The following is a 26,548-nucleotide window of genomic DNA, read 5'->3' as shown; positions in this document are numbered from 1 at the left end:
GTAGCTGGGTAAGACAGGGGTGGGGTAGGGGCAGGTTTCTGGAGTGTGGGGGACTGATTTCTATTCCAAGACTCCTACAAAGTCCTGAAGTCTAGTAAGAGAGCAGAAATGAGCGTCATGAAAATAGACACAAAAAAGCTGCTCCTGTCACTCAAAAAGATGCATGTAGAGGGATGTCTCAGCCATCGTCCAGGGAAAGAGTGCTTAGACATGACCCTGAATGTTAGCCCACTAAAGGAAAGCCAGATGCACTGCACTTGACCACTCGAGAAGACACCGTTAAAGAAATCTAAAGATGTGCCACAGATTGGTGAAATTATTTGCAGGCCACATTACATGCTTAAGAATCTAGAAAATGGGGGCTGGAGAGATGGCTCAAAGATTAAGAGCACTGGCTGCTCTTCCAAAGGTCCTGAGTTCAATTCCCAGCAACCACATGGTGGCTCACAACCATCTGTAATGAGATCTGGTGCCCTCTTCTGGCCTGCAGGGATGTGTGCAGGCAGAACACTGTATACATAATAAATAAATCTTTAAAAAAAAAAAAAAGAATCTAGAAAATGTAAAGAACTCTTGGAACATAATGTGACCAACCACCAAAACAGCGGAACAGACATTTCACCAATGAAGATGTAGAAATGGCTGCAAGCCCGTGACAAGATGCTCAGCATCATTTATTACATGAGGTACCACTTCTCCCCACTAGAACGCCAGTAACAGCCAGGCACAGTGGTGCATGCCTGTCATGCCAGCGCTTGGGAAGCTGATGCAGGAAGACCTTGAGTGTGGAACCAGCCTGGACCACACAGCAGGTTCTAGGCAGTCTAAGATGCACAGTGAGGCCCTGTTTCCAAAAAAAAAATTTTTAAACAAAAAGAGACAAAAAAGTGGAGATACTAGAACTCCTATACAGTACAGATGGGACTATGAATGATTCTATTTAAAAGCCTGTCCTACAGTTCCTCAAAACGTTAGGCATAAACTTACTAGATGATTCGACAGTTTGCACTCCTAGAAATGAGAACATATGTCCAAAGACCCGGATACAGACGTTTACACAAGTCGTTTACAGTTGCAAAGAAGGGGGCAGAAATTCTTTCATCAACTGGTGGAAGACAAGCAGTGGGAAGAAACGGTGTGTTCATGATACAGCACTTTTCAGAAGCGATGAAATGGTCTGGTGAGCTGGCTTAGCTGGTGAGGGCGTTTACTACCAAGTTCGATGGCCTGAGTTTGATTCCCAGGCACCACCTGGTGGAAGAAGAGAACCCATAAGTTCTCTGACCTCCACGTGAGGGCCATGCACCCTGAATGCCCCCTACAAAGTAAGATTTTGTTTTTTTCCTTTGCCTCCTGAGTGCTGGGATTAAAGAGTGTGCCACCAATGCCTGGCTCAAAATAAGAATTTTAAAGATTTATTTACTGTGTATGACTGTTTGGTCTACATGTATGTCTGTGCACCATGTGTGTGCCTGGTGCCCTTGGAGGCCATAAGAGGGCATTGGATCTCCTGGAACTGTAGGTACAGACAGTGGTGAACTGCCATGTGGGAGCTGGAACTTGAACCCAGGTCCTCTGGAAGAGCAGCCTGTGTTTTAACCACCAAGCCATCTCCCCAGCCCCAATAATTTTTTTTTTTAAAACTCAATGAAATACCCTGGTGAGTTAGCACATGCATGTAATCCCAGCTCTTGGGAGGCAGAGGCAGGAGGGTCATATATTCAAAGTCAGCCTGAGCTACACAGACAGTCCCTGTCTCAGAAAAGGAAGGGAGTATGAAATATGGATATGTGTTACCCCTTATATGGACCTCAAAGACCAATATGCAGCTGAGCCAGCAGCTGAAGGTCACATTCCGTATGGCAGAGAGCATTTGTAGGGAGCTCCAGGAAAGGTGAACACAGAGGGGGCAAGCATATTCATGACTACTCAGAGGCAGGAGGAATAAACTGTAAATTCTGGGAGGGAACATTTCAGCATGATGGGTGTGCTCAATGTCAATGGTCGTTTGGGTTGCACGACTCTGCAGATTTAGTGAAGGATACTGGATCATACACTCAGGACTGATGGGTCTCATGTAACTTACAGCTCAGTGAAGCCGTACAATAAAGGGAGGAAAGCAGGTGTTCAGAGGAGACAGCTGTGTTGCCCTCTCTCCTCACAGGGTGTTTGTGCTTGTGCTGGTGTTGGTCTCCATCCTCTGGATCCCTGTGGTGCAGGCCAGCCAGGGAGGCCAGCTTTTCATCTACATTCAATCCATCAGCTCTTACCTACAGCCACCGGTGGCTGTGGTCTTCATTATGGGATGTTTCTGGAAGCGTACCAATGAAAAGGTAAATCTGGATCGGCAACACAATACCCAGGTGCTGCCAATGAACACTGGGAGAAATGGTGGGAAATGGTCTGCCTGTGTGGGCTAGACTCTAGTGTCACTAGGGAGAACGAGCTCTGTGTGGGAACACGTAGGAAGGGGCCGTCAGGCTTTTGAAAAGATGTGATGGGCGTTCTCAGATGTGTCTTTATGTGTTTTGTTGTTTTGAGTCAGGGCCTTCCTATGTAGGACATTTCTATTTCTGTGTTAAAACATCCTGGCAAAAAAGCAACTTAGAGGAGAAAGAGTATGAGCTTGCAGTTCCAGGTCACCGTCCGTTACTACAGTACAGTCAAGGTAGCAAGTGCTTGAAGCAGGCAGTCACATCACATCCAGTCAAGAATAGGAAGTGTCTGAGGGTTTCTATTGCTGTGAAGAGACACCATGACCACAGCAACTCTTGTAAAGGAAAACATTTCATTGGGGACTGGCTTACAGTTCAGAGGTTTAGTCCATTGTCATCATGGTGGGAAGCACAGGCAGACATGGTGCTGGAGAGGTAGCTGAGAGTTCTATATCCGAATCTGCAGGCAGCAGGAAGAGACTGTGAGACACTGGGCCTGGCTTGAGCATCTGAGACCTCAAAGCCCGCCCCCAGTGACACACTTCCTCCAACAATGCCACACTTACTCCAACAAGGCTACACCTCCTAATAGTGCCACTCCCTATGAGCCTATGGGTCCATTTTCATTCAAACCACCACAGAGAAGATGATATACACATGCTGAGTGTCCAGCTAGCCGCCTGCTCTAATACAGCCCTGGGCCCCAGAACAGGAAATGTGCTGCACCTTCAAGATGAGTCTTCCTACCTCAAGACAATCCTACAGACAGACCCACAGACAAACCTGGTCAAGACAGTTCCTCACTGAGCCTCTTTTCTCAAGTGAGTCTAAGTTCTGTCAAGTTGACAAACCTAACTACCACACTCAGGTTGACCTCCAACTCACAATCTTCCTGATTATGGGTGTTACAGGTTTTAACCACCATACTTGGCTTCATGACACACTCTTGCCAGCACTAGAGAAGCCAAGTTAGAAAGGAGTGAGTGTGTCATATGTAATCAGTTCATTATAGTTGGGCATCTGCATCTGTGAGTTCAACCAGATTCAACCAACAGCAGAATAAAAATATTTGAAAGGAAAAAAAGTTGTGTCCCTACTGAGCAAGTACAGACATTTTTTTTTCTGATATTAACCTCTAAATTAATGGTTCTCAACCTATGGGTGATGACCCCTTTGGGAGTCAAATGACGCTTTCACAGGGGTTGCCCAAGACCATCAGAAAACAGATATTTACATTAAAATTCATAACAATAGCAAAAAAAATTATGAAGTAGCAATGAAAATAATTTTGTGGTCGCCACAACATGAGGAATTATATTAAAGGTTCACAGTATTAGGAAGGTTGAGAACCACTGCTCTAAATAATATAGTGCACTGACTATTTACATAATATTCACATTGCACTGGGTATTATATGTAAATTATATGTATCTAAAGACGATTTAAATTATGTAAGTGGATACGCATAGGCCACATGCAAACACTATGCCATTCTATACAAGGGACTTGAACAGCTATGGACTTTGTTATCTATGGGTCCTGACCCTTTAGGATACCAAAGGCTGACTGTATTTGTAGAAGATGAACAGGTATATAGTTCCACATCTTTGCAATATAGTGAGCATCATAAGAAAGACAAGCTCTTGAAATGGCTTCTTGAAGTTTTGGTGCCCTTGGCGTCCTTAAGATGGCTTTACTCTGGTTTTGCAGGGTGCCTTCTCAGGTCTGATCTTGGGCCTGCTGCTAGGATTGGTCAGGCTGGTCCTGGACTTTATCTACGTGCAGCCTCGGTGTGACCAGCCCGATGATCGCCCAGCTGTGGTGAAGGATGTCCACTATCTCTACTTCTCCATGATTCTGTCTTCTGCCACCCTCATCACTGTGATCACCGTGAGCTGGTTCACAGAAACACCCTCCAAAGAGATGGTACATTTGGGTTGACAGGCACAGCCTCTGAGACACACCAAAAGGGACAGAATGGGGACTCTGGGCTTAAGCAAGATAATTGAATGTTCAGAAAGTCCAGAGTGGGGCTTTGGGGACATGTCGATGCAGAACTCAGAAAAGATCATCAGACTCCATTTCTCATTTCTGCTTCAATTCTCAGGCCAAGGAGTTCCGAGGGCTGTGCCCCCTACCTTTTTTTTTTTTTTTTTTTTTTTTTTAAGCTGCCATTAAGTAAAGCCATAAGCAGTCCTGATCCTGGTTCTTAGCAGCTCCAATCAGCTCAGGTGCGACCTTGTTCTTGAACCAGAAGAAAGGCTGAGCTGAAGGGCCAAGTCTATGGCTCACACAGTACCCTAGGGCTAGGACAGAGGAGGGCTATCAGAGGACAGGGGAGCAAGAAAAAGGTACAACCTTTGGCTCTGAGGAGTGGAGGGAATTGAAGCTGCTTGGAGGAGAAGGCACACCATGAGCAGTCGGTGTCCAACATGAAGGCTGAGGTAGATGCTGGGTTGGGGGAAGGGAGGAAAAATGGCAGCTTCCATCTGAGTTTCACATTGCCTCTGCTTCTCAGGTCAGCCGCCTGACTTGGTTTACTCGTCATGAGCCTGTGGTCCAGAAGGAGCCAGTGCCACTGGCAAACCCCCTGACTACAACCCTTCCTCAGAATGGGACTACAGAGGCCGCCAGCACCAGCATCCAGTTGGAGACAATTCAAGAAAATAAGAGCAAAGCCCATAGCCGTGAGTTGCCTCTGGTCTCGGTTATAGTAGAGCTTAGGAACCATTATGCATTCAGGGAAGATTATGTCAGAATTTCAGCATCCCCTGGCTCTGATGCCTGGTCTTCCCCACCCACCAGAGGGGACTCCCCAGAGACACATGAACAGCAAACCCAGAGCCTAACAAGACTTCATGAAAACCTACACCATAGGGTGGAGACTACAGTAATCTTCAAATCACTTATTTCAGTTTAGCTCACTTATACAATGTGAGTTAACATTTTAAAATGTGGAGACTTCACATGAGATCCTAAATTTCCATCTCTTGAACCATGGGAAAATCTGGCGACACCAGGCTTCCATGTTGACACGGCAAGTTATCTCCATGGTATGAAGGTTCAGGTTATCATTAAAAAAAATATCATGGATACTAACCTATGTCAACTCAAGGTAAGAAACTCCACAGGTATTTTTTTTCTTGAACTTTTCTTTTTTTTCTTCCAATGCTAGGGATTGAACCAAGGGCCTTATGCATGCTCGGCCACTCAGCCTAGAAAACAGGAAACTCCAGGTCATAGATTTTCTTTGCAGAAGTGAAGACACTGTCATCATTTTCTATGTGTAAACAAACTTCCCCTCACTCAGGTGTAAGCTTCTGGGTGTGCAGCCTGAGCTCCACAGAGAGAAATAGCATTACACAAAGTGCCCCAAGTTCTTCATCCTCTCCCAAGGCATTGTGATACAGAGAGGAACAGAGCTAGGTCCTAAGCCCATCTTGGCCACTACCTGCCATGTGGCTTTGCTAAAGTTAGTGTGAGCCTTGATTTCTTCATCTGAAGACAGTGATAATCTTATAGACTTAAGGTACTAATGGATTTAGTTGTTCCTCAGTGCCTGAGAGAATCTGATCCCAGGACCACAGGGGTCCTCAAATCTGTAGATGATCAAGCCCCTTGTATGGAACGGCAAAGCAGGGGCTGGGAAGATAGATGCCAGTAAAGTGCTTGCCTTGAAAGCATCAAGATCTGAATTTGATGCCCCAAACTCATGTTGAAAAAAAAAAACCAAACTACAGGGTTACGGTGGCATGTGCACCTGGAAGGTGGAGCCAGCCCCTGCCCTCCCAAAATCAGTGGGGCTCATCTGCCAGTCAGCCTAACATACTTACTGAGTTCCGGGCCAGTGAAAAGGTGTCTCAAAAAACAGAAAGGAACCCAACTCCAGAAGAATGACATAGGAGGTTGTCCTCCGGCTCACGTGCAGGCAATACATATACACTCACACACATGTGCACCCACAAATGCCACAGCATTTGCATATACCATGTGTACATCCTGTGTATTTGAACTCATCTCTAAACACCTCATACAAGGTCAGTGCTGTGGAAGTTATGCTGTATTGTTTAGGGACGGATGATGAACAAGTCTGTACTCCTCTGAATTATCCTGCTCATGTTCGGTTAAACCTCCAAATACGAAGGCTGACCATGCCTTCCAGCAGAAGAACATGGATTCCATATCTCAGTGCATGAACACATGTTGTCGATCCTCTTCTTCCTCCTGAGGACAGGCAGCTCCCTTGTGACCTTCCTTTGCTGGGTTCTTTCTAGAGGATGTGTCCCGCAAACAGTCCAAGGTGCTGAAGGCTATGCTGTGGCTCTGTGGAATGGAAAAGGACAAAGAGGAGCCCCCAAGCAAAGCAGAACCTGTCATAGTTTCCTTGGAGGAAAATCCCCTGGTGAAAACCGTGCTAGACGTCAACTGCCTTGTGTGCATCAGCTGCGCCATCTTCCTCTGGGGCTACTTTGCTTAACACGGGGGAGTCCGGGGAATCCAAGCTCTCTGTGTGTTTTCAGTGCCTTGTTATTTTTTTTTTTTTAACAATAGAAAACAAAATGATAATAAAGCCTGTGTTTGTTTGTTTGCCATAAAGCTTCAGAGGTATTGCTGACGACCCTATTGGCATTTTCTTCTTGAAAGGAACGGCTGGCCCTGGAGCTTTTCTCACTGTGGTACTCGTCCTGCTTAGAGTTTGTGGGAAACACACGTGTGCAGTGCCCTGAAACCTCAGGCACTAAAACTCAGGGGCTGCATGGTGGCACGTGTCTGTAATCCCAGCCCTTTCTGAATTAGGATTCCAAGTTTGAGGTCAGTTTGGGCTACATAGACAGACTCTGTCTCAAACAAGAAACAAAACAAAAACACAAAACACCTGAACAGTGGTGCACATCTGTAATCCCAGCACCTAGGAGGTAGAGGCAAGAGGAACAGGAGTTTAGGGTCAAGGTCAGCCTGCCTGGGCTACATGAAACCCTGCCTCAAAATATATATATATAAAGAAAAGAAAAGGAAAAAAAGATGAGGTAACTGTGTGCACTTCTTGAATTTTAGCTTAGTGGCTGGAGAGATGTCTCAGAAGTTAGGAGCTCTTTGCTGCTCCTGCAGAGGACCAGATTGGTTCCCAGGATCCCCCAGTAACTCCAGCTCTAGGGATCCAACACCTTTGTGTGGCCACTCCAATGCATTTGCATATATGTGCACACACACACACACACACACACACACACACACACACACACACGCGCGCGCACACACACACACGAACACACACATGTACAAAAATAAAAATAAATCTTTCTCAAACATTCTAGCTTTGAAAAGTTGGCTTCTTAATTCCACAGGAAGAGCCTTCTCAGCAGACAGCTGGGAAGATCCACCTGCATGAAGCCTCTGGTTGGGGGCCTGGGATGTCCAGGACCTCGGTCTGTGTGGGGCCTTCTCCAGCAGCTTCTTTCTTCTGGGCCCTGATGGAATGATTCAGATTGGCTTTTGCAGTGTACAGGACAGCTAAGAGCAATGCCACCTCTGAGGTATCCCTCAGACACAAGCTGTCCAGACCTAATATAAAGAGACGATGGGTGGAGCTACTTACAGGCCCCACCCAACTCTCCTGAGACTCTAATTTCCAGGGATTTCAAAGGAAAACAGGAGTCACTTGGCCACCTACTCATCCAGTGAGTTTCTAGGTGATAGCCATGGCGACAGGGACCAGCTGGCCCAATGGGAGTCATTAGTCAGTGTGTACCTTTAACACTAATCCAAACAACAGTCTGGACAAAAGGCTCCCTAAGACCTCCCAGAAGGGCACGTGGGGAGCTTATGGCTTACACAATTCCTAGCCAGACCCATAAAGCTGGATCCTGGCAAGAGCCCAAGATGACTTGGGAGGCAAAAGGGCTCAAGGGTTAAGTCCACAGAAAAGAGTAAGTCTTCCTCTCCAGGAGCCAAAGGAGGGAATGGTCCTCGGTTCTCGGAGGACTGGCAAACTGAGATGTCTCCTGAGAATTTGCATTTGGCATTGTCTCTTTGGGGAGCTTAGATAAGAGGTATTGGTATATGGAAATTGATTTGTTAAAGGTGTGAATTGTGTAACAATAAAAAGGCCCTTTGCTAAGCCAGTGAGTCAGTCTGCCAGAGGCTGATCCCTCTGCAGCTGGAAAAAAGCTAAAAATAATCCTTAGAGTGCCTTTGTGTCTTTTTTCCACGGACCCACGTAAACCCACATCCAATACAACAATCCCTCCTTTCTCTTCTACCTAAATCCTACTCTAGGATTTAGACACGTACAGACATCACTTCTAGAAAGCCTTCCTTACTTAGCGCCCTCCGATGGCATGTGCATTCAAAATATACCAAGGGCTTGGGAAGAGAGCTCAGTCAGCAGAGCACTTCTGTAGAAACACGAGGACCTGAGATCACAGTCCCAGCACCCACCTTAAAAGCCAGGTGTACATCCATAATCGCTACATGTCTGCTACAGAGGCGGACAGGAGGATCCTTGGGGCTTGGTGACCAACCAGCCTAGTCTAGTCAGTGAGTTTCAGGTGCAGTGAGAAACTATATCTCAAAACATAAGATGGAAAAGCAATTGAAGAAGACACCTGATATTGGCCTCTGGATGCACATCTACAAACATGAGCAGCCATCACACACACACACACACACACACACACACACACACACACACACACACACACACACACAAATATTTAACTGCTCAAATGCAGTGAACATTGATTGCATGAAGGCAGAGGGTGTCATACTGATGTCTGGAATAGCGTCTGCTGGGTAAATGGGTGGCAACCTCAAGAACACACATGTAACCTGGCTCCATACCTTCTAGCTACCACCGATCACCTTTAGCCAGCCTGTCTTCTCACTCCTGCCCAAGTCCCTTATACCATGGAACACATGGTGGTGATATTGTGTTCCCCAAAATATTGTGCACCCTAATAAACTTATCTGGAGTCAGAGGACAGAACAACCACTAGATACAGAGGCCAGAAAATAGTAGCACACACACCTTTAATCCTATCACTTGGGAGCAGAGATACATCCGGATCTCCGTGAGTTCAAAGCCACACTGGAAACAGTCAGGCATAGTGACTCACGCCTTTAATCCCGGGAAGTGATAGCAGAAAGCAGAAAGGTATATAAGATAAGGCGTGAGGACCAGGAACTAGGGCAGGTTAAGCTTTTAGGCTCTGAGCAGCAGTTCAGCTGAGATCCACTTGGATGAGGACTCAAAGGCTTTCAGTCTGAGGAAATAACACACGCTGAGGCATTGGTGAGGTGAGGAAGCTGTGGCTTGTTCTGCTTCTCTGATCTTCCAGCGTTCACCCCATACCTGGCCTCGGATTTTTTTTTATTAATAAGACTGTTAAGTTTAGTGCTACAACTATGTCTGTGCCAGCGTAGTAACCTGTAGTCAGAGCTCATGGAGGAGACCTTCCAAGTCCTTCATTATAACTGGGCAGCTCTTACAGTCAACTCTCAAGTCTGGGGAGGGCTCAGAATCAGCCAGATCACGCTACTTCTGCCTCCCGAGAAAAGTGCCCAACTGTCCACTCCCCACTGTCCTTAACGTGGGCCAATGTCAGCACCAGTTCTAAAGGGGTCTCCCCATCCAGTCTCACCTCCACCCAGGTCTGTTTCTTCTACAACATAGGCTTGTGGAGATGTAAAATACAAACCTTCTCTCCCCAGCTCTTCACCGCACTCTCCTTGGGAAGCTGATAAACTCCCGGTACAGGCCCTCCATGCCCAGCTCCTCCTGCCCTCACCAGCCTCCTCCCTTGCCTTTTGCTGCCTTCAGCCACAGCCTCACCATTTTCTACCCCTTCTCCTTGGCACATTCGCTGTTGTTTCTGAGATAGGGTCCCACTGTGTGGCTCTGACTCACCTGGAACTTGCTTTGTAGCCCTGGCAGGCCTTGAACTCAGAGAGAGCCCCTTGCCTCTGCTTCTTAAGCCTACCACTTCTTAAAGATTTATTTTTATATATATGAATGTTTTTCCTCACGTACATATGTGTACCACCTGTGCAAGCCCAAGAGGGGCTCAGAACCCCTCCTCAACCACAAACTGGAGTTCCAAATGGCTGTCAGCATTCGCATGAGCACTGGGAACCGAACCCTGGTCCTCTGCAAGAGCAGCTACCGCTTACTCTAGCCCCTCCTTCTGCTCTGGTTTTACTTCCTGATTCCATCTTCCTCTGACCTCACTCCCCCCACCCCCCACCCCCATTGACTCCATCTCTGTCACTCATTGTCTTCACCACCTCTCACTGATTCCTCCTCTGGTTGATTCCATCTCCCACTCTGGTCTCATCTCCCAACTCTAGCTCCACCTGCCGCTCTAGCCTCATCTCCCTAGGTCCACTTCACAGCCATCCCTCCTCAGGCGCCACCCACTTGAGCTTTTTTTCTATTGTATATAGTTATTGTACTTATTATATATAGTGCTTCTTATATTAGTTATAACTTTTTCTAATTTTTTTTGTTTTAGACAAAAAAGGGGAAGTGTGGTGATATGTTGTGACCCCCAATATTGTGCAACCTAATAAAGAGGATCTCCAAGTGGTGAGACTGTGGCTGGCTTCTTTCTGCTTTTCTGATCTCTCAGCTTTTTACCCCAATATCTGGCTCTGGGTTTTTATTACTAAGACCGAATAGCAATTCATCTACATTTTTCTTTTTCTTTCTTTCCTTTTTTTTTTTTTCCTCACTCAAGTACAGTTTGTGTACAAGGAATGAACGTAGATTCAGGCAGAAAGGATGGAAACAAGCTTGATGAAGCACTCCCCTTCTCAAATACAGCCTCATGTGTCATTCGTGGTGACCTTTAATGTACTGGCGGATGGATGGATGAAGTTCAGTGGTCCTTTTCTGCCTTGTTCCCTTCCTTTGCATGTGGGAAGAACCTGTGACTTGCCTGTAAACCACAGACGATGGCAATGGCCATGGGATGTCACCGCTATGTCTTATGTGTAATGATTAGATTGTACATGACTGTCTCGGGCTGAGGAGACAGCTTAGTTCATACAGTGCTTGACATGAGTTTGAGCCCCAGAACCTGAATAAAAGGCCGGGCATGGGAGTGGACACTTACAATCCTAGTTCTGGGGAGGTGAGACAAGCAGACCCCTGGGGCTCACAGGCCAGCCAGCCCAGCCTATGCAGAGAGCTTCAGGCCAATGAGGGACTCGTCTTAACAAGGTGGACTGCTCCTGAGGAATGTCAGTTGTTCTCTGGTCTTCATGCCCACACTCACCCACACACACAAACACACTCACCTGCACGTACACCTGCACACACACACCTGAACACTCACCTGCACATGCAAACACACTCACCTGCACACACACACACCTGAACATTCACCTGCACACACACACACCTGAACACTCACCTGCACACACAAACACTCACCTGAACACTCACCTGCACACACACGGCCACATTAAGTAATGACAAAAAGCCTGCTGGGCTGGAGAGATGCCCAGCAGTTAAGGGCACCTGTGCTTGTAGAAGGTCTAGTTTGGGTTCTCAGAACCCACATGGTGGCTCACATTCGTAACTCCAGTTTCAGGGGACCCAATACCCTCTTCTGACCTCTGTGGGCATCAGGTACACATGTGGCAACACAAGCAGGCAAACACTCATACTCACAAAATAAATAAATCTAAAATAAAAACACTTAAGACAGTCTTGTTAGCTGACTCACTATGGAGACTCCTTGGCTTGCTGGATGAAGCAGTCACTGAGCCATGCAAAACAAGTCGAGGAACTGAAGCCACTTCCAGGAGCTGCCACCTCCAAATGAGGGCCAAAAAGAAGTCAGGGCCTTAGGCTTGTGGCCACAAACACCAAGAAATGAAGTCTGACAACCTGCCTGGGGTGGGGAAATCTTCCTCCCCCAGTACCGCCTCCCGATGAAATCCCAGCCCCTACCTGACACTTCACAGCAGCCTTGAGACCCCGAGCAGAGGTCCTAGCTGAGCTTTGCCTAGCCCCTGACCCCAGGAGCTGGGATGTATGTGGTCATCTGTCAGAGAACCATCACTGGCAGGTGTGAGGTGTGAAGGGGACAGGTTGAGCGATGGGGAGTGGAAGGAAGTGCAGGTGACTGATGGCTGTGTGGGGTGGACAGGCCACGGGAAGCCTGCAGATGGGAAGCCCTCAGTTTCTCCAGACTAGTGAGTAGGAGGCATTTGGTAGGCTGCAACAAGAACCAACGCAGCAAACTTTATGCAAAACACAAACAAAATAAATAAAGCAACTTACTGTGAGGAGATAGCACAAAACAACCCCAAGGACATGTGGAGACTCTTGGAAACCCCCTTCAGCTTTTCTACCTGCCTCCCAGTACAATTATAGATTCCTTCCTTCACAGGCTGGTTTTCTCTGGCATGCATGGTAAGTACTGATTGTTACCTAGAGAGCCTAAGCACTGTGCCAGGAGAGATGGCCCTGCCTTCTGGATAAGGGGCTTGTGAATGTTCACAGCTGTGCAAATCCACACTGGCCAGAGAGGTACACTCACTGGAGTGTGGACAGTTGGTACTGTGTGGCTGCCCAGGGCCAGTGGCTTCGCCCTGCCGGCCCATTTCTCCTCCTTCCTAGCTCCACCAACGTTACACAATAAAAGTGGAAGACACTGGTCTAGACGCTAGTGAAGACTGTGAGCCTGAGAGCCCATGTGGACTCTGGTGTAATGGGATGAAGCAGCAGAATCTGGAACAGGGTGGAGGCTCTACAGCATGGAGGGAAGGCTGAAGGCAGACCACAGACAAGCAACCAGAGGAAGCTTTGTCTCAACACCTTCAAATGAGCTCACATTGCAGGGTGGAGCCCTAAGAAGAGGGATCTATTCCCACCAGGGAACCAGTTCTAGGGAGCAGATCACCTCTGACATCTGGTGGCTTTCACTGAGTGGGATCAAGAGCAGGCTCCTTCCAGAAGGCCGAGTGGGCATTGGAGAGTGGGAAGAGGAATAGGTCCATGACCCTGGTGTTATGTGTGGCCATAGAGCATTCTGAGCACACAGCCCGAGCTCTTGAGAAACCGCGGAAAAGAGAGGGAAACCATCTGAAAGGCAGATTCCAGAAGCATCGCAGATTCCAGAAGCGTATTTCGGGAGACCATCATTTTTCTGAACTGCCGGAGATGCCGCCGCGGGACAGACGGGTAAGCACTCTGCTACGTGCAGTGCCATGAAAGGGCACAAGCAACTCCCTCTGCAGCTGCAGGAGGCATTGCAAGTCCTTATAGAGAAGGAAAGAGAGCCAGGTGCCATGCTTGGTTCCGCATCTGGAGAGCCTTGGGTGTAACTCTGAAGCCTGAGCGCTGAGCCGCTGGGTGCCTGGCCCTCGATGAGGATGGATGGTAGTAGCTTCAGGTTTGTTCGCTCGTTTGTTTGTTTGTTTGTTTTGACATACGTGGAGTCAAACGTTCATATTTTTCTGAGGACTGGGCAGCCAAGACTTAAGACTGGGTACCACAAGCAAATGATGTGAATGTGGCATGTTGTAGAAACACAGACAGCAGGCACGAGGCACAGGCAGGAAGAATGAGTATGACCTGTCCTTATCCTCAGCCCTGGCCTCTCCCCAGAGTGACAGCTGTGGCATCACAGTGGGGTTATCGTCAGGGTGCTGCCGGCACTGCCCATGCAGAGCTCTCCACGGAAGAGGGTGCAATGCTAAGTACAACCTGCAAAGAAACCCTCCACAGGCTTGGCTGGTTCTGTAGTAAAGTCAAAAACAAGGGAAGAAGAGGGAGCCTTCAGCAGACAGAAACTTTAAGACTTATCTTTTTACAAGATTTATGTGTGTTTTGTTTGTATTCATGTATGTACACCACATGGGTGTCTGATATTCGTGGAGGTCAGAAGAGGGCATTGGATCCCCTGGATCTGGAGTTACAGACGGTTGTGTGCGCTAATGTGGGTGCTGGGAATCGAACCTGCATCCTCTGTAAGAGGAACAACTGCTCTTAACTGTTGAGCCATCTCTCCAGCCCCCAGGACACAAATTTAAAAGGTGGAGAAAAATGTTTCATATCTTCAGTGTAATTAAAATGAAGCGCTTTAAAGTACTTTGGAAGTGGAGGGAACTTTGAGGGAAGAGAAATACGATTGTTCTTGTTTAGATGTGTGTGTGTGTGTGTGTGTGTATAAAATGACACTACATACACATATGTATATTTATTTTGTGGGGTGGTTACAGCTCAGACTGGCCTGAACTCATGATGCTCTTGCCTCGTGAGTGCTGGGATTCGAAGCAGGCAGGTACTGTGCCCAGTCACAGTGTCTTCTAAGCCAGAGGAGGTCACAGATTATCTCAATTAATACGCAGTTCCAGGCATCTAACTCTGTCAGTGTCTGCCCCTCGCTGTTACCAAGAAAGCCACCCTATGTGGGCCACGGGGAGGGGTCACTGACAGCCTCACAGGTCCAATCCCCCATTCTGCTCTTCCCAGGAGTCTTACTCTTAGACAGGGCAGGAGAACGTCCAGGTTACTGGAAAAGAGAATTCCCATGAAAGTCACAGTTCCTGACACACACACATAGCCCTGAAAGTCACTGGGAGTCAGCTTCTCTGAGTCCAAGTCTGTCTGGACTCAGAAAGAGACGTCAAGACTGTGGGACCCCAATGCAGTCTTAACCATGGAAGGTTGCTACGGGATAACCAGGCAGCTGGGTCTTGGCAGTCTTTCCCACCAATGTGACTTTTGTCTCTATTCTTTCACCTTTCTGAGACAGGGTCCCATGTAGTGCATGGTGGCCTACAACTCATTTCTGTAGTTGAGGATGGATGACCTTGAACACCTGAGCCTTCTGTCTGTATCTCCCAAATGCTGGGAAAACAGGCATGTACCACCATACCTGGTTCCCAACTCCCAGTCTAGCTATGTAACCCAGGCTGGCCTCAACCTTTTAACTCTCTCTTCCGTAGTGCTGAAACTATCATGCTAGTGTCTATTCTTTCAAATCCATACAGACGCATGGGAGCAACACACACACACACACACACACACACACACACACACACACACACACACACGCCAAAGTTTACCTCCAAGAATTAGCAGGTTTTCATATAAACCACAGAATATATTTAATTCAAATTAAACACGAAACTAGAATAACATTCAACTTTTATCAAGTAGCAATTACGTTGTTTTGTTTTGTTTTGTTTTTTTAAAAAAGAACAGTATATTTCTCTCCATATTCTGGCAATCCACAAGGCACGACTCACATCCAGTTTGATGAGGCGACAGAGCCAGCAGTCGCCACCAATGCTCGAGGTTCTAGGGGTTGGAGGAGACACAGACTGGATTTAATACAAAAGGATTCTGCAGCAAGTCTGAAGGAACAGAAGCTCCCTCTGGTGCGTGATGACCAAAGTCCAAGTAGCAGGAAGTAGGTAACTTGCATAATTAATGTGTTTTATTAAATAGATAGGTAAGTCTCTTCTTAGTCACTCCAAGTTGCTGTCTGTGTTAACAGCATGGGCAAAGGCTTCCCATATATTTCTCAGCAGTAATAATACTCTTTCCGCTGTAGGTATTTCTTTGTTCTATCATTTTTGGCATGATTTTCGTCCATATATAAAGCAAGCCAACTTCTTCACGACCCAGGTCATTCAGCTTTGAGTACTGGCCCTTTACCTTCTCCTTGGGCCGTGGGAGTCTAGTCCTGTAGAGTCAGACCTTCCTTCCCCCACTGAAAGCTTTTCACTGTTTGGTCTGCAGGGACAGAGGCTTGCCTGACCCAGTTCCGCTCACCGGGACGGAGGGCCAAAGGCTGGCGAGTGGCTCTTTTCACAATGCGGTACTTTCTGTGTCATTGTCTATGTCCAGCAGAATGTGGCCAGGCACTTCTTTGCTTGCCAAGTCTGAATGTATTTCAGGAAAGATGTTGCGAAGTGATTCTGAAACCCTAGAATTGGTGTCTGGACAAAAACATGAAGAAACATGGTATCAGTGAGGGTCAGGTCCAAGAGGTCACCAAAGGCAGAGAGAGAGAGAGGCTGGAGGGTCTGAGTCAGCCCATGAATAAACACAGTCCCTTGAGAGAGGCTTCGGCAGCCACGAGAAGTCAAGCCCTTGAGACCCTAGACACAGTTGCCTACTCTAGCCGACTGGTACTCCTGACAGCCTGCCTGGGCAGCCCACAGTGATGCGACCCTTGAAACACGCTTGCTCTGAGTAAAGGAAATCCACTTTCACCTAGACCTCTAATCACCAACTATGGGCTCCTAACAACATCTAAGTTGAGGGGAAGAGCGCCCCGGGAGAACTCACTTCTGAGGCTACAGGGATTTCCTCCTGGAGATAAAACTGCGACCTCAGCCTCTACCTAGTCAAAGCTTGGACTGAGTCATTCTGAGATGCAGGACTATCCTGTGTACTGTAGGATGTTGAGAAGAATCCCTGGCTTTTGCCCACCAGATGCCAGTGGCATACAGACTATTGACCCCCAGAGTGACAACCTGAAATGTCTTCAGGCACTGTTGAGTGTCCCCCCATGGGGCACACTCACCCCTTATTGACAACTTAAGTGGACCACCAAATCTCTAAATCTATTTCTTCTAATACTAATACACTGAAATCTCTTTTCACGTCTTCTTCTGTTGACTGAAAATTCCTTCAGTAAGATGGCAAATATATGGTCCTTAAGCCACTGCCCCTCCCATTCCATGCTCACAAGACCCCTTCATTCACCACAGCTCTCTTCCAGATGACCACATGCCAGGTCCTGCTCTGCCTGCTGAGGATATAATAGTGAATGAGACAGACACAGCCTTGATGAAACCCATAGGTAAGCCAGGAGACTGGTTTCTGCCCCTTCCCTGAAAGCCCCTCCTAGCCTCTGTCTCTATAGTTTTGGATTGCGGTCTACTTTTTCCTGGGAGTATATTCTTTTTCTCTCAGTGACTCCTAGATCAAAAGACTTGTCCCTGCACCATAACTGGGGGAAATTCCTAGATTATAGAGGTGCCAAGGAGTTAAAGGGTCCAGACGCTCAGTGCCATTTTGGACAGTTCAGGTTTTATAGTAACTAGAAAACCAACTGAACGGGTCTGAATCTCATGGTTCAGAGACACAGTCAAGAGCAGTCTGTGTACACAGAATTAAGGATGTCTCAGACCTGTGGCTCACCCAGGGCAAGGGCACATCTGTCTTGTTCAGTGTTTACAGCCATGACTGGCACAAAGCAGACACTATAAACCTTGTAGCTGGGTAGCTGATGGGCAGATAAATAGTGGGCTGGTGCAAACATCTTTCCAACCCTCCCTTGTCACAGCCTCAGTCATGACTCAAAGGCAGCAACAAACAAGAAAACTATTGCAAATTCAGCCTCTTCCCCACTTCTCCTACCATAGATGGTACCGCCAGTCCAGAGAGTTCACAAAGCCCAAGGAACAGACACGAGCTGGTGGAGCATGCAGAATGCAAAGACATCCCAACCAGATTCCTGCTTCTCAGCATCTCTACTTGTGTGCCAGCCATCAAGCCTTTCTAGAGGACAATCTGGCTCTCTCTTCTCATCCATCAGACAAAGGGAGGTACAAAGGGACACCACTCTATCAAGGTGACAAGTCAGCATGAGTCAGGATGCCTGGGCTCTGGGACATTATGTTTCTCTACCTCCCCAAGCACTCTGTTACTCTTCCATGAAAGTCCTGAAGGAGAAGATTTTATCTGAGGAGACATTGGCTGAAGTCTTGAACACCCAGTTCATTGCAGCCAAGAAAAGGGTCACTTTAGAAGACACCCACAGTCTTTTTCCCCCCTTTTAATGCTTCTATACATCTCTAGGTATGAATTTATATGCTATCTGTATTCCAAGAAAGGCTGGTCTATAAGTTCATTACTTGGTGTTAAGTTCGTATTACAGATAATTTAAAAAATAACAAGAAATCCAGAAGAAAGCACCAGATAACAGGCCTTGGCCCCAAGGCACAGTGAAGACAGAATGATGGACTTGGGGCCCCAACAAATGGAACCCATTCTTTGTTGAATGAGTGTCTTTATATGGGAGACAGGCCCTCCGAGGGGCAGGACTGGCACTCTACAGTTTAGGGTATGGATCTAGAAGAATTTTCACTCCAATAAATTTGATTATGTGCTTTAGGCTGTAACCCTTTTCTTCAAAAATGCTATTTTGATAATGACTCGTACAAGTATCAGATCCAAACACCCTGGAAAGCAACACAATGCAAAGTGAAGCCTCAAACACTGCTGCCACTGGCCAGTCTCTGTCCTCAGCTCTGACAGCCTGGATCTTATCCCTTAGCAAGCTCTGATCTGCGAACAACAGTCAGCCTCTTAATACTCCAGCCCAGTGGTTCTCAGCCTTCCTAGTGCTGTGACCCTTTAATACCGTTCCCATGTTGTATGACCCCCGACCATAAAATTATTTTGTTGATACTTCATAACTGTACTTTTGCTACTGTTACGAATCGTCACGTAAATCTCTGTGTTTTCCAATGGTTGTTTGGGGGTCGTGACTCATAGGTTGAGAAACACTGGTTCTAGTCAAAGGGGAGACTATACTCAATCTCCTGAATACCTGAATTCCCATGAATATGCCATCTACAGACTAAACTGCAATCGGAAGCAGAAGCCCCACAAATGTTCAGCTACAAGCAGTAACAACACACGTGGTTGATGAAATAGTGCTATGTTACTATGTGGGCAATGGCACGAGATGTAAAGGGAAAGAAATCACAATGCTGGGAAGAAACCCTACAGGGCAAATGAGATCATGGGCCACGCTGTCTTCAGAAAACAAAACGAGACATCCTTTAAAGGCAGGCTGTACGCAGACTTCCACAACTATAATAAAGACCTTAACACCAGGGGGCACCCCTGACCTCTGGCTCTCTGGGTCCTCGAAGGCCTAGTCTGGCATGTGACATGACAATAGATAACTATCATTCGCCCACCCACTGTCTATTACGGGCTGTTTGGGCCTTTCTTATTCCATCTAATTAAATTCCTTTACCACTTTGTGCCCAATGCTGGCACTTAACACATCAACCAGGTTGCGCCTTCCCAAGAATGTCTCCAACTCTACAGCACGTGCTCTGTCTACTACATCTGAAGCCTGCTGGACAGAGGAAGGAATGCAATGAAGGAGTGATGAGGCCAGCCCAGTGACCACCTGTTACAAGTCTGTGAACACATTTAGTACTTAGAACAATGGACAGCAAGCATGGGTAAGGCCAGCCCTCCTTAGTGCATGCACTATTAGTAGGGATGCAGGCAGGCAGGGTTAGGGTGACTGGTTAGTGACAGCCATTAGTGCACAAATATGATCATAAAGTAGCAAAAATGCTTTGGCCAATCAGTTGCCTTTTCCTTACCATTAAACATTCCAATTTCAGTTCTTACTGAATATGGCAGGTCATACATCTAAATTATTTAATAAAATGTTTAAATTAGAATACTCTTTGCTAAAATCCTCCTGCTTTGCAGAGTTATAATGAGAGTTTGACATTCAGAATGACTCAGAATCCTTCCCTTCTCCAGAGCTCTGATACTGAACTTTGGGGAGAGGACTACCAAGTCAGCTTGGCAGCGTGCTCTGCCCACAAGCATTCACCTTAATCCCTTAAACCTTACTCCAGCTCTTTACAATTAAATAATCCAAATAGGTGAGATGTTTTCAGGAATCTTTCCAAAGTTCTCCAAGCTAAAGCATAACAAAAGACTGTGCTGCTCTTTCCTTTTTCTTGAAAACCATCGGCTATATCCAGGAAGAGTCACTAACAGCATGGTAAATGCTAAAGGATTCCTAGATTCCAAATGCCGGCCTTGTGTACATTTCCAAGGGTAGGCCAGGGGATGTTAAGATACTTTAGGTTAATGCTACAGTAATACAAAGGAAGTTACAGGGACCTTGTATTTCTTGTGCTAAGAAAATTTATAGCAAAGAAATTAAAATTAAAATTAAAAAATATAGGTAACACTTTAGATCATTTTTAAATGTAAAATTCCACCTATCTAACTGACTGATAAATCAATTAAAGCAATCTTGGCATACACCACCACAGGTGACTATGGAGTCAATTAAAGCAATCTTGGCATACACCACCACAGGTGACTCTGGTATTACGAACAGGCATAATCCTGGTTTGCAATCTTCTTTCTAGTCTAGATAAAAAGGACAGGACTGAGTAGAATTTGGGTGTTGTAAGTATTAAAGTGTTAAAAGGCTCAGTCTTAACTAAAGTTTAGTCACTCAACTACTGGATTAATCACCAGATCCTGAGGAAAGCGGATGGATGCCTATATCCTCCTCCATCATTCCAACTTGAACTAAGCCGTGGACACATACTGTATGTATCCTACAAAAGGCTAAGGGCTCTGATTAAAGCAACGCTACCACACAGGAGCCTTCTGCTGGCCCAGTACATGCCCAGAGATATGTTCAGAGGAGCCTCACTGTTTTAAATGCCCGTACAGCTTAGGAAAGCAAATGTAAGCAAGCTGGAACACAAAGGGGCTTAAAGGGAGTTCAGGGGAGGATTATTTGGGGAAGTTTGGAGGGGCTGAGAATTTTATACATCAATTAAGAAGCTCCATGCAGTTACCTTGCATTTAAAATACAAAATTAAAAATTCAAGCACAAAACACAGGGATGCACGACTGCCTGTGCTGATGGTTACCCTGGTCCTCCTGCTGGATGTTGATAAGCCAGTGACAGGGAAATGGTGCTGGGAAGAGCACAACACTGGGAGAGGCTCACCAGACAAAAAATGGAGCAACACAGCATCTTACTGAGGGCTTCAAACCGCGACCTCTGCCCGGTGAGAGCCACCTCTTAGATTTGGGGAAAGCCAAAGCTCAAGTGCTGTGGATGGGACCAAAGGCATAACTCTCTGCTACAGAATGGACGGCTGACTGATGGCCACGGCATGGACTCAAATGGCCACCCTGAGCACAAAGTCAAAAGCACACACACAGAACATGGCTAAGCGGGAGCGTTTGCAGCTGCAGTTGAAGCTGCTGAGGGATTACAGACCTTAGTTCTGGAAACCTTCCCCACCTGTGAGGGCACTAGGAAGGGCATCTAGTGGGAGACAAACAGCAAACAAACCAATGTGGCTTCGTGCTAATCAAATAAACATCCTGCTGTCATAGGAACAGTTATTAACTACTGGTAACATGTGGGTTAAACTAAGCATTATGTTCCGGAGTCAGTTAACTCATTATTTTGGGTACAGTGTTGGGTCATCATCTGTCGAGAAGTCCACTTGTGAAGGCTGGAGAACCAGAGGTACAGTTCAGTGGCTTCTACTAGCACGCTTTCATACAGGACAACCCACAGCTAGGCTGCTGTAATTAAAAGCAAGCTGCTGTTAAGAAGTGATGCACAGCCCAAATGACCATTACAAACACTAAAGAACCCATTCCTTTTCAAATTAAATAGCAAAGTCCAGTACCTGGTGTAGAAATATTCTTGATATAGTTAAATAAAATGTTTTATAGGATATCTATAAAAATATCCCACAAGGTAGCACTATAGTCTGTATCATCAACCCAATGCCTAGGGCAGATTAAAGGGGATGACAGGAAAATCTCTGCTTATCCCTGCCAAGCCATTTGAGGCTAGCACAGTGAGGTGATCTGCTTGGGAGATCTGCTTTTCTGCATTTGACTTAGCATATATGGTGCTTTCTATTATACCCGCTTCTGAAATTCTGCACTTAGGATGTGCCTTTTTTATTTTTAGAATAGTAAGTTCAGGATGGCCCAGGACTTGCTTTGTAGATGAGGCTCCTGATCATCTTGTCGCCAAGTATGGGCTACCGAGGAGGAATTTACTATGAACTCCACGCCAATGTCGTATGATACCTTCTACCTGGACTTAAATGCATTAGACTTTCCAGTATGTGAACGAAGATAAATCTTACACCCAGAAGAAAACTGCAAGCTTTATGATCTGTGCCACGGGTATTCATCTCTGCTGTCTTGGCATAAAAGCTGTGCAGGAGATAACTGCCCTCCAGAGAAGTCTGAGGGAACACTGGACCCCTTGCTACTCACCAGTGACGATTCTGGAGGCTGTGGGCGCTGTGGGCGCCGAAGGCACGAGGCTGCCATCCCCCGCGTGGGTGCCAGGTGGATGCGGGGGTGGCGGCACGCTTGGCCGGTTGCGAGGCTTGGGCACCGGTCGCGGCCTTGGGAGGGTTCCATGCAGCTGTGTAGTCTCACTGTGCGAGGGATTCTGCTTGGCCAAGGGTGGGGTGCTGGGTGGTGTGGGGGTCTGCGGTGGCGTGGGGCCCGGCTCTGGTCCCTGCTCGCCCAGCCGGGGCTGTGTGGGGGGCTGTGGTGGTGGGTGGCTGGGCGCCTGGATGGGAGGCAGGCTGCTGGAGCAGCGGCGCATGCCTGGGGCCTGCTGCAGGGGTGGCGAAGGGCTGCGTGTGCTCGGCTTTGGGGATGTGCCTGTGCCAGGAGAGCTCTGACCCCCAGGGTGGCCAGGAGGTGGGTTTCCTGGTTTGGGGGGTGCCGGGGCAGGTTTCTTCACAGCTGCACAGAAGAGTGAGAACAGGGTCAGTAAGGAGGGGATGCGGCTCAGCAGGACCTCATGCCCCCACCTGGGATGTGCCAAGAGGGGGATTGCTGTGTGAGCCCCCACCCCACCCCATGTACAACTAACAGCAACAGAAACACAAGTAAAAACCAAGCCCTTCCCGGCCTGGAGAACACTGGAGCCTGGAAGACCTCTGTGCCAAGGAAGTCCCTTGGGCGGGAACTGGAATGGAAGATGGCCGCTATGAACAAATAGAAAACCTGAACCCAGCGTGCAGTTAGTGACTACTGTCCTTGGTCTCAGTTGTGACAAATGCAGTGTGACGTCAGACAGTAACAACGGGGGTAACAGGGCCAGTTGTAAGTGGGAACAGAACTTCCCTGTAGACTTAAACTAGTCCAACACAAGGGATTTATGTAAAAAGCTAAGGGCATGATATACGTATAGGCCTTTAGTGACCAGTCATTTTATGACTTCAAAAGGAAGAAAACGGAAAACTTAGTTTTTAGGCTATACACCCATACAAAATAGTAAACTGTGGGCCCCTCAGGAGCCCTTTCTCCAGAGTCCCCTCATGACTTCAGTGTGGGAACAAACCAGGAGGGAAGAACAGAGAGGCAGTCCACTGCACTCAGAACTCTGCCTAAGGATCTTCAATAGGGGCCAAGGGGGTGTGGGGAGGAGGGTCACAGAGGACTGAACTCAGTCCGACTTTGGTTTTTACTCATGGAAATTCTGCCAATTCCAGGCACATACATTCTAGATAGATTTGATTATAAATAAAGCAGCAGCTGTGTCCCTAACATGAGCTGAATCAAATCCCTACTCTGAGGCCAGCTGAGATCTGAAGAGAATGGGGCGGTAAGAAAGAGAGGGAGGGGCAGAGTGGGGAACCCTGAACACATTTCTACTTCTCCTGAGGTCACACTGGTAACACCAAGACAGGAAGCAGAGGACAGAAGGGAGCAGCTGCCACTCCTGTGCACACACACATCTCACGTCATCTCACTAGCTCACTGTGGGGCTGGCCCACTCCTGTGCACACACATCTCACGTCATCTCACTAGCTCACTGTGGGGCTGGCCCACTCCTGTGCGCACACACATCTCACGTCATCTCACTAGCTCACTGTGGGGCTGGCCCACTCCTGTGCACACACACATCTCACTAGCTCACTGTGGGGCTGGCCCACTCCTGTGCGCACACACATCTCACGTCATCTCACTAGCTCACTGTGGGGCTGGCCCACTCCTGTGCGCACACACATCTCACGTCATCTCACTAGCTCACTGTGGGGCTGGCCCACTCCTGTGCGCACACACATCTCACGTCATCTCACTAGCTCACGGTGGGGCTGGCCCACTCCTGTGCGCACACACATCTCACGTCATCTCACTAGCTCACTGTGGGGCTGGCCCACTCCTGTGCACACACACATCTCACGTCATCTCACTAGCTCACTGTGGGGCTGGCCCACTCCTGTGCACACCAGGCCTTTCATGCACATCTCATGTGCATCCCAGTAGCTCACAGTGGGACTGGCCCAAAGTGGAAAAAGGAAGCCCAGAGCAGGCAGGCTGTTTTCTAAGCAACCCCGTACCTAGTAAGTGATGGAACAGATTCAAACCTATGTCATGCGGCCTCCCTGGATTCTTTTTCCTCTTCTTTCCCATACTGCTTCTCTTCCTATTTACAGGGCCCAGAACCCAAGTGGTGCCTGCTCTGCTAAACCGGCGTAGAACTCTGAGCCTAGCCACTCAGAGACCTTCCCCCACAGAAACAACCCATCATCTTACAAAGGAAAAGCTCTCTGGAGTATCAGCCATACTCTGGTTGATGTAAGCAATGGGAGGAGGAGGAGGGGGAGGGGGAGGGGGAGGGGGAGGGGGAAGGGGAGGAGGAGAAGAAGAAGTAGAAGTAGAAGTAGAAGTAGTAGTAGTAGTAGTAGAAGAAGAAGAAGAAGAAGAAGAAGAAGAAGAAGAAGAAGAAGAAGAAGAAGAAGAAGAAGAAGAAGAAAGGTCTGGTTTTCTGCTCTAAGCAGTAATCACTGTAAACTCACACTGAAGAACCTGTCATGCCTGACATTTACAATGCAGGAGACGCAGGAGAGGAAGCCTGACAACGGTGTACAGGGCAGTAGGACCCAAGGCAGGCCTGGGGAAAAAAGGGTCTTGTCTGGGACCATGTGGAGGTGTTGGGTGCTGAGGTGTCCTGTGGGCAGGCCTGGTGCTGTGCAGCCAACTCTCTGAAGGCAGAGCTACAGCTGAGCTCAGGCAGGGAGGCCTATGGGAAGGACGGCAGGACAGGACAGGGGGGCAGTTAGGATGAAGTGGGTGGGGGCCTGTCACCACACCAGTACTGAGCTTGCCTTCCTGCCCCAAAGATGCATTAATGTATATTAACATTTGTGGAGTGTATAGATAGATACACAATGTTACGGGTTGGGGAGGGAGAGTGGCACAAATCTGCAATCCCAGCACTCAGGAGGCCGAGGCTGGAGCACTTTAGTGTGTGAGGCTAGCCTGGGCTACACAGCAAGACTCTGTCTCAAAAAACCAACAATGAATTTAATACTTGTAATGCTCCTCTACTTTTGATCCTCCTATATCTTGCCCCTCTCTGTATTTTTATTTCTCTTATATATATGCAAGATCCACTAGGAAAGGTCGAGTTAGCATCCTGTAACCAGTGTGTACCTTTAAGCTAAAGCCAGAACACACTGGAGTCCAGGGCCTTTTCCCTCTTCTACATTAAAAGGTGGCATCAAAGACACAGGCCAGACCTCCCGCATTCCTCTCCTGCGGCCACTGCCAGCTTCCATGGGTCACTGCAATGGTCTAGTCAGCTTTTCTGACGACACTGCCTGTGAACTGCCTGTCCTCTCCCCATCTCACCCCAAGCAGCTCTACCGCTCAGCTGCCCTGCGCCAGAGTTCAACTGGCTTTGTGGTGGGAAACATTCCAACCCTTCCCAACCTGTTCACCTTCTTACTAGTCTGGATGCCTCTTCCAAGCAGTCAGTCCTGTGCCTCTTGTGTTCTCCAGTACAGAATGGTGCCAGAGGCATGTGCTTACCCTTCCTTGCATGTGAGAATCAAATGGCAAGAGCGTGGCCAGAAAGAAAGGGAGCAGAGCAAGAAGCAGAGTGGCCTGGCTGCTGTTCCTGGAGCCCTTGCAGCCCACATGCCGGAGTGTGAGCACCTTCCATGCTGAACACACACACTCAAGTCATCAACCGAAGAACTGAGATCTAGCAAGGGAAGAGGCTCTCACGTTGTCATGCTCTAGGGGCCTGATCCTGGACAAAGGGCTGCAACTTCTCTGGAAGTATGGTGGTTCCTCTCTTCTCTTAACCTGCCTCTCCCCGAGGGCCAATATGCATACTCTCATGAGCACATGTGCAAGAAGTCTATGCTATGACTTCAGACTCTGCTCCTAGTCTGTGTGTTGGCATCTCAACTCACGGTAGCAATGGTGGGAAGCAAGGCCGAGCGGGAGACCTGAGCAGGAGCCTCATGAATGGGTTCTTGCCTTTCTGGAAGGAATAGGTGCACTAAGGGAG

General features: G+C 47.7%; 2 protein-coding genes across 13 annotated transcripts in view; one reads left to right on the top strand and one right to left on the bottom strand.

Moving 5' to 3' along the window:
• Slc5a11 (solute carrier family 5 member 11) overlaps positions 1 to 11,020 on the top strand; it is a 59,496-nt gene extending 48,476 nt beyond the window's left edge. For 4 of the 5 annotated variants that reach the window (XM_052712321.1, XM_052712322.1, XM_052712320.1 and 1 more), the window contains 3 exons: positions 2,165 to 2,333; positions 4,146 to 4,361; positions 4,954 to 6,703. In XM_052712321.1, the coding sequence (XP_052568281.1) occupies positions 2,165 to 2,333; positions 4,146 to 4,361; positions 4,954 to 5,355 (787 nt within the window). In that variant the 3' untranslated portion in view covers positions 5,356 to 6,703. The other variant, XM_052712323.1, reaches the window with a different exon arrangement.
• A 4,520-nt stretch (positions 11,021 to 15,540) lies between these two features.
• Arhgap17 (Rho GTPase activating protein 17) overlaps positions 15,541 to 26,548 on the bottom strand; it is a 91,322-nt gene continuing 80,314 nt past the window's right edge. For 5 of the 8 annotated variants that reach the window (XM_052760059.1, XM_052760054.1, XM_052760057.1 and 2 more), the window contains 2 exons: positions 22,501 to 22,983; positions 15,541 to 16,394 (listed from right to left, as the gene is read on the bottom strand). In XM_052760059.1, coding sequence (XP_052616019.1) covers positions 16,264 to 16,394; positions 22,501 to 22,983 — 614 coding nt within the window. In that variant the 3' untranslated portion in view covers positions 15,541 to 16,263. Of the gene's footprint in view, positions 16,395 to 19,814; positions 21,524 to 22,500; positions 22,984 to 26,548 lie in introns of all 8 variants that reach the window. The other 3 variants (XM_052760060.1, XM_052760056.1, XR_008222804.1) reach the window with 2 other exon arrangements.

The sequence above is a fragment of the Peromyscus californicus genome, unplaced genomic scaffold (assembly GCF_007827085.1).
Source record: "Peromyscus californicus insignis strain IS unplaced genomic scaffold, ASM782708v3 Scaffold_4__1_contigs__length_199733344, whole genome shotgun sequence".
Taxonomy (NCBI): domain Eukaryota; kingdom Metazoa; phylum Chordata; class Mammalia; order Rodentia; family Cricetidae; genus Peromyscus; species Peromyscus californicus.
Note: the sequence above shows the minus strand (reverse complement) of the source record. Positions and strands in the feature narration are given on the sequence as shown.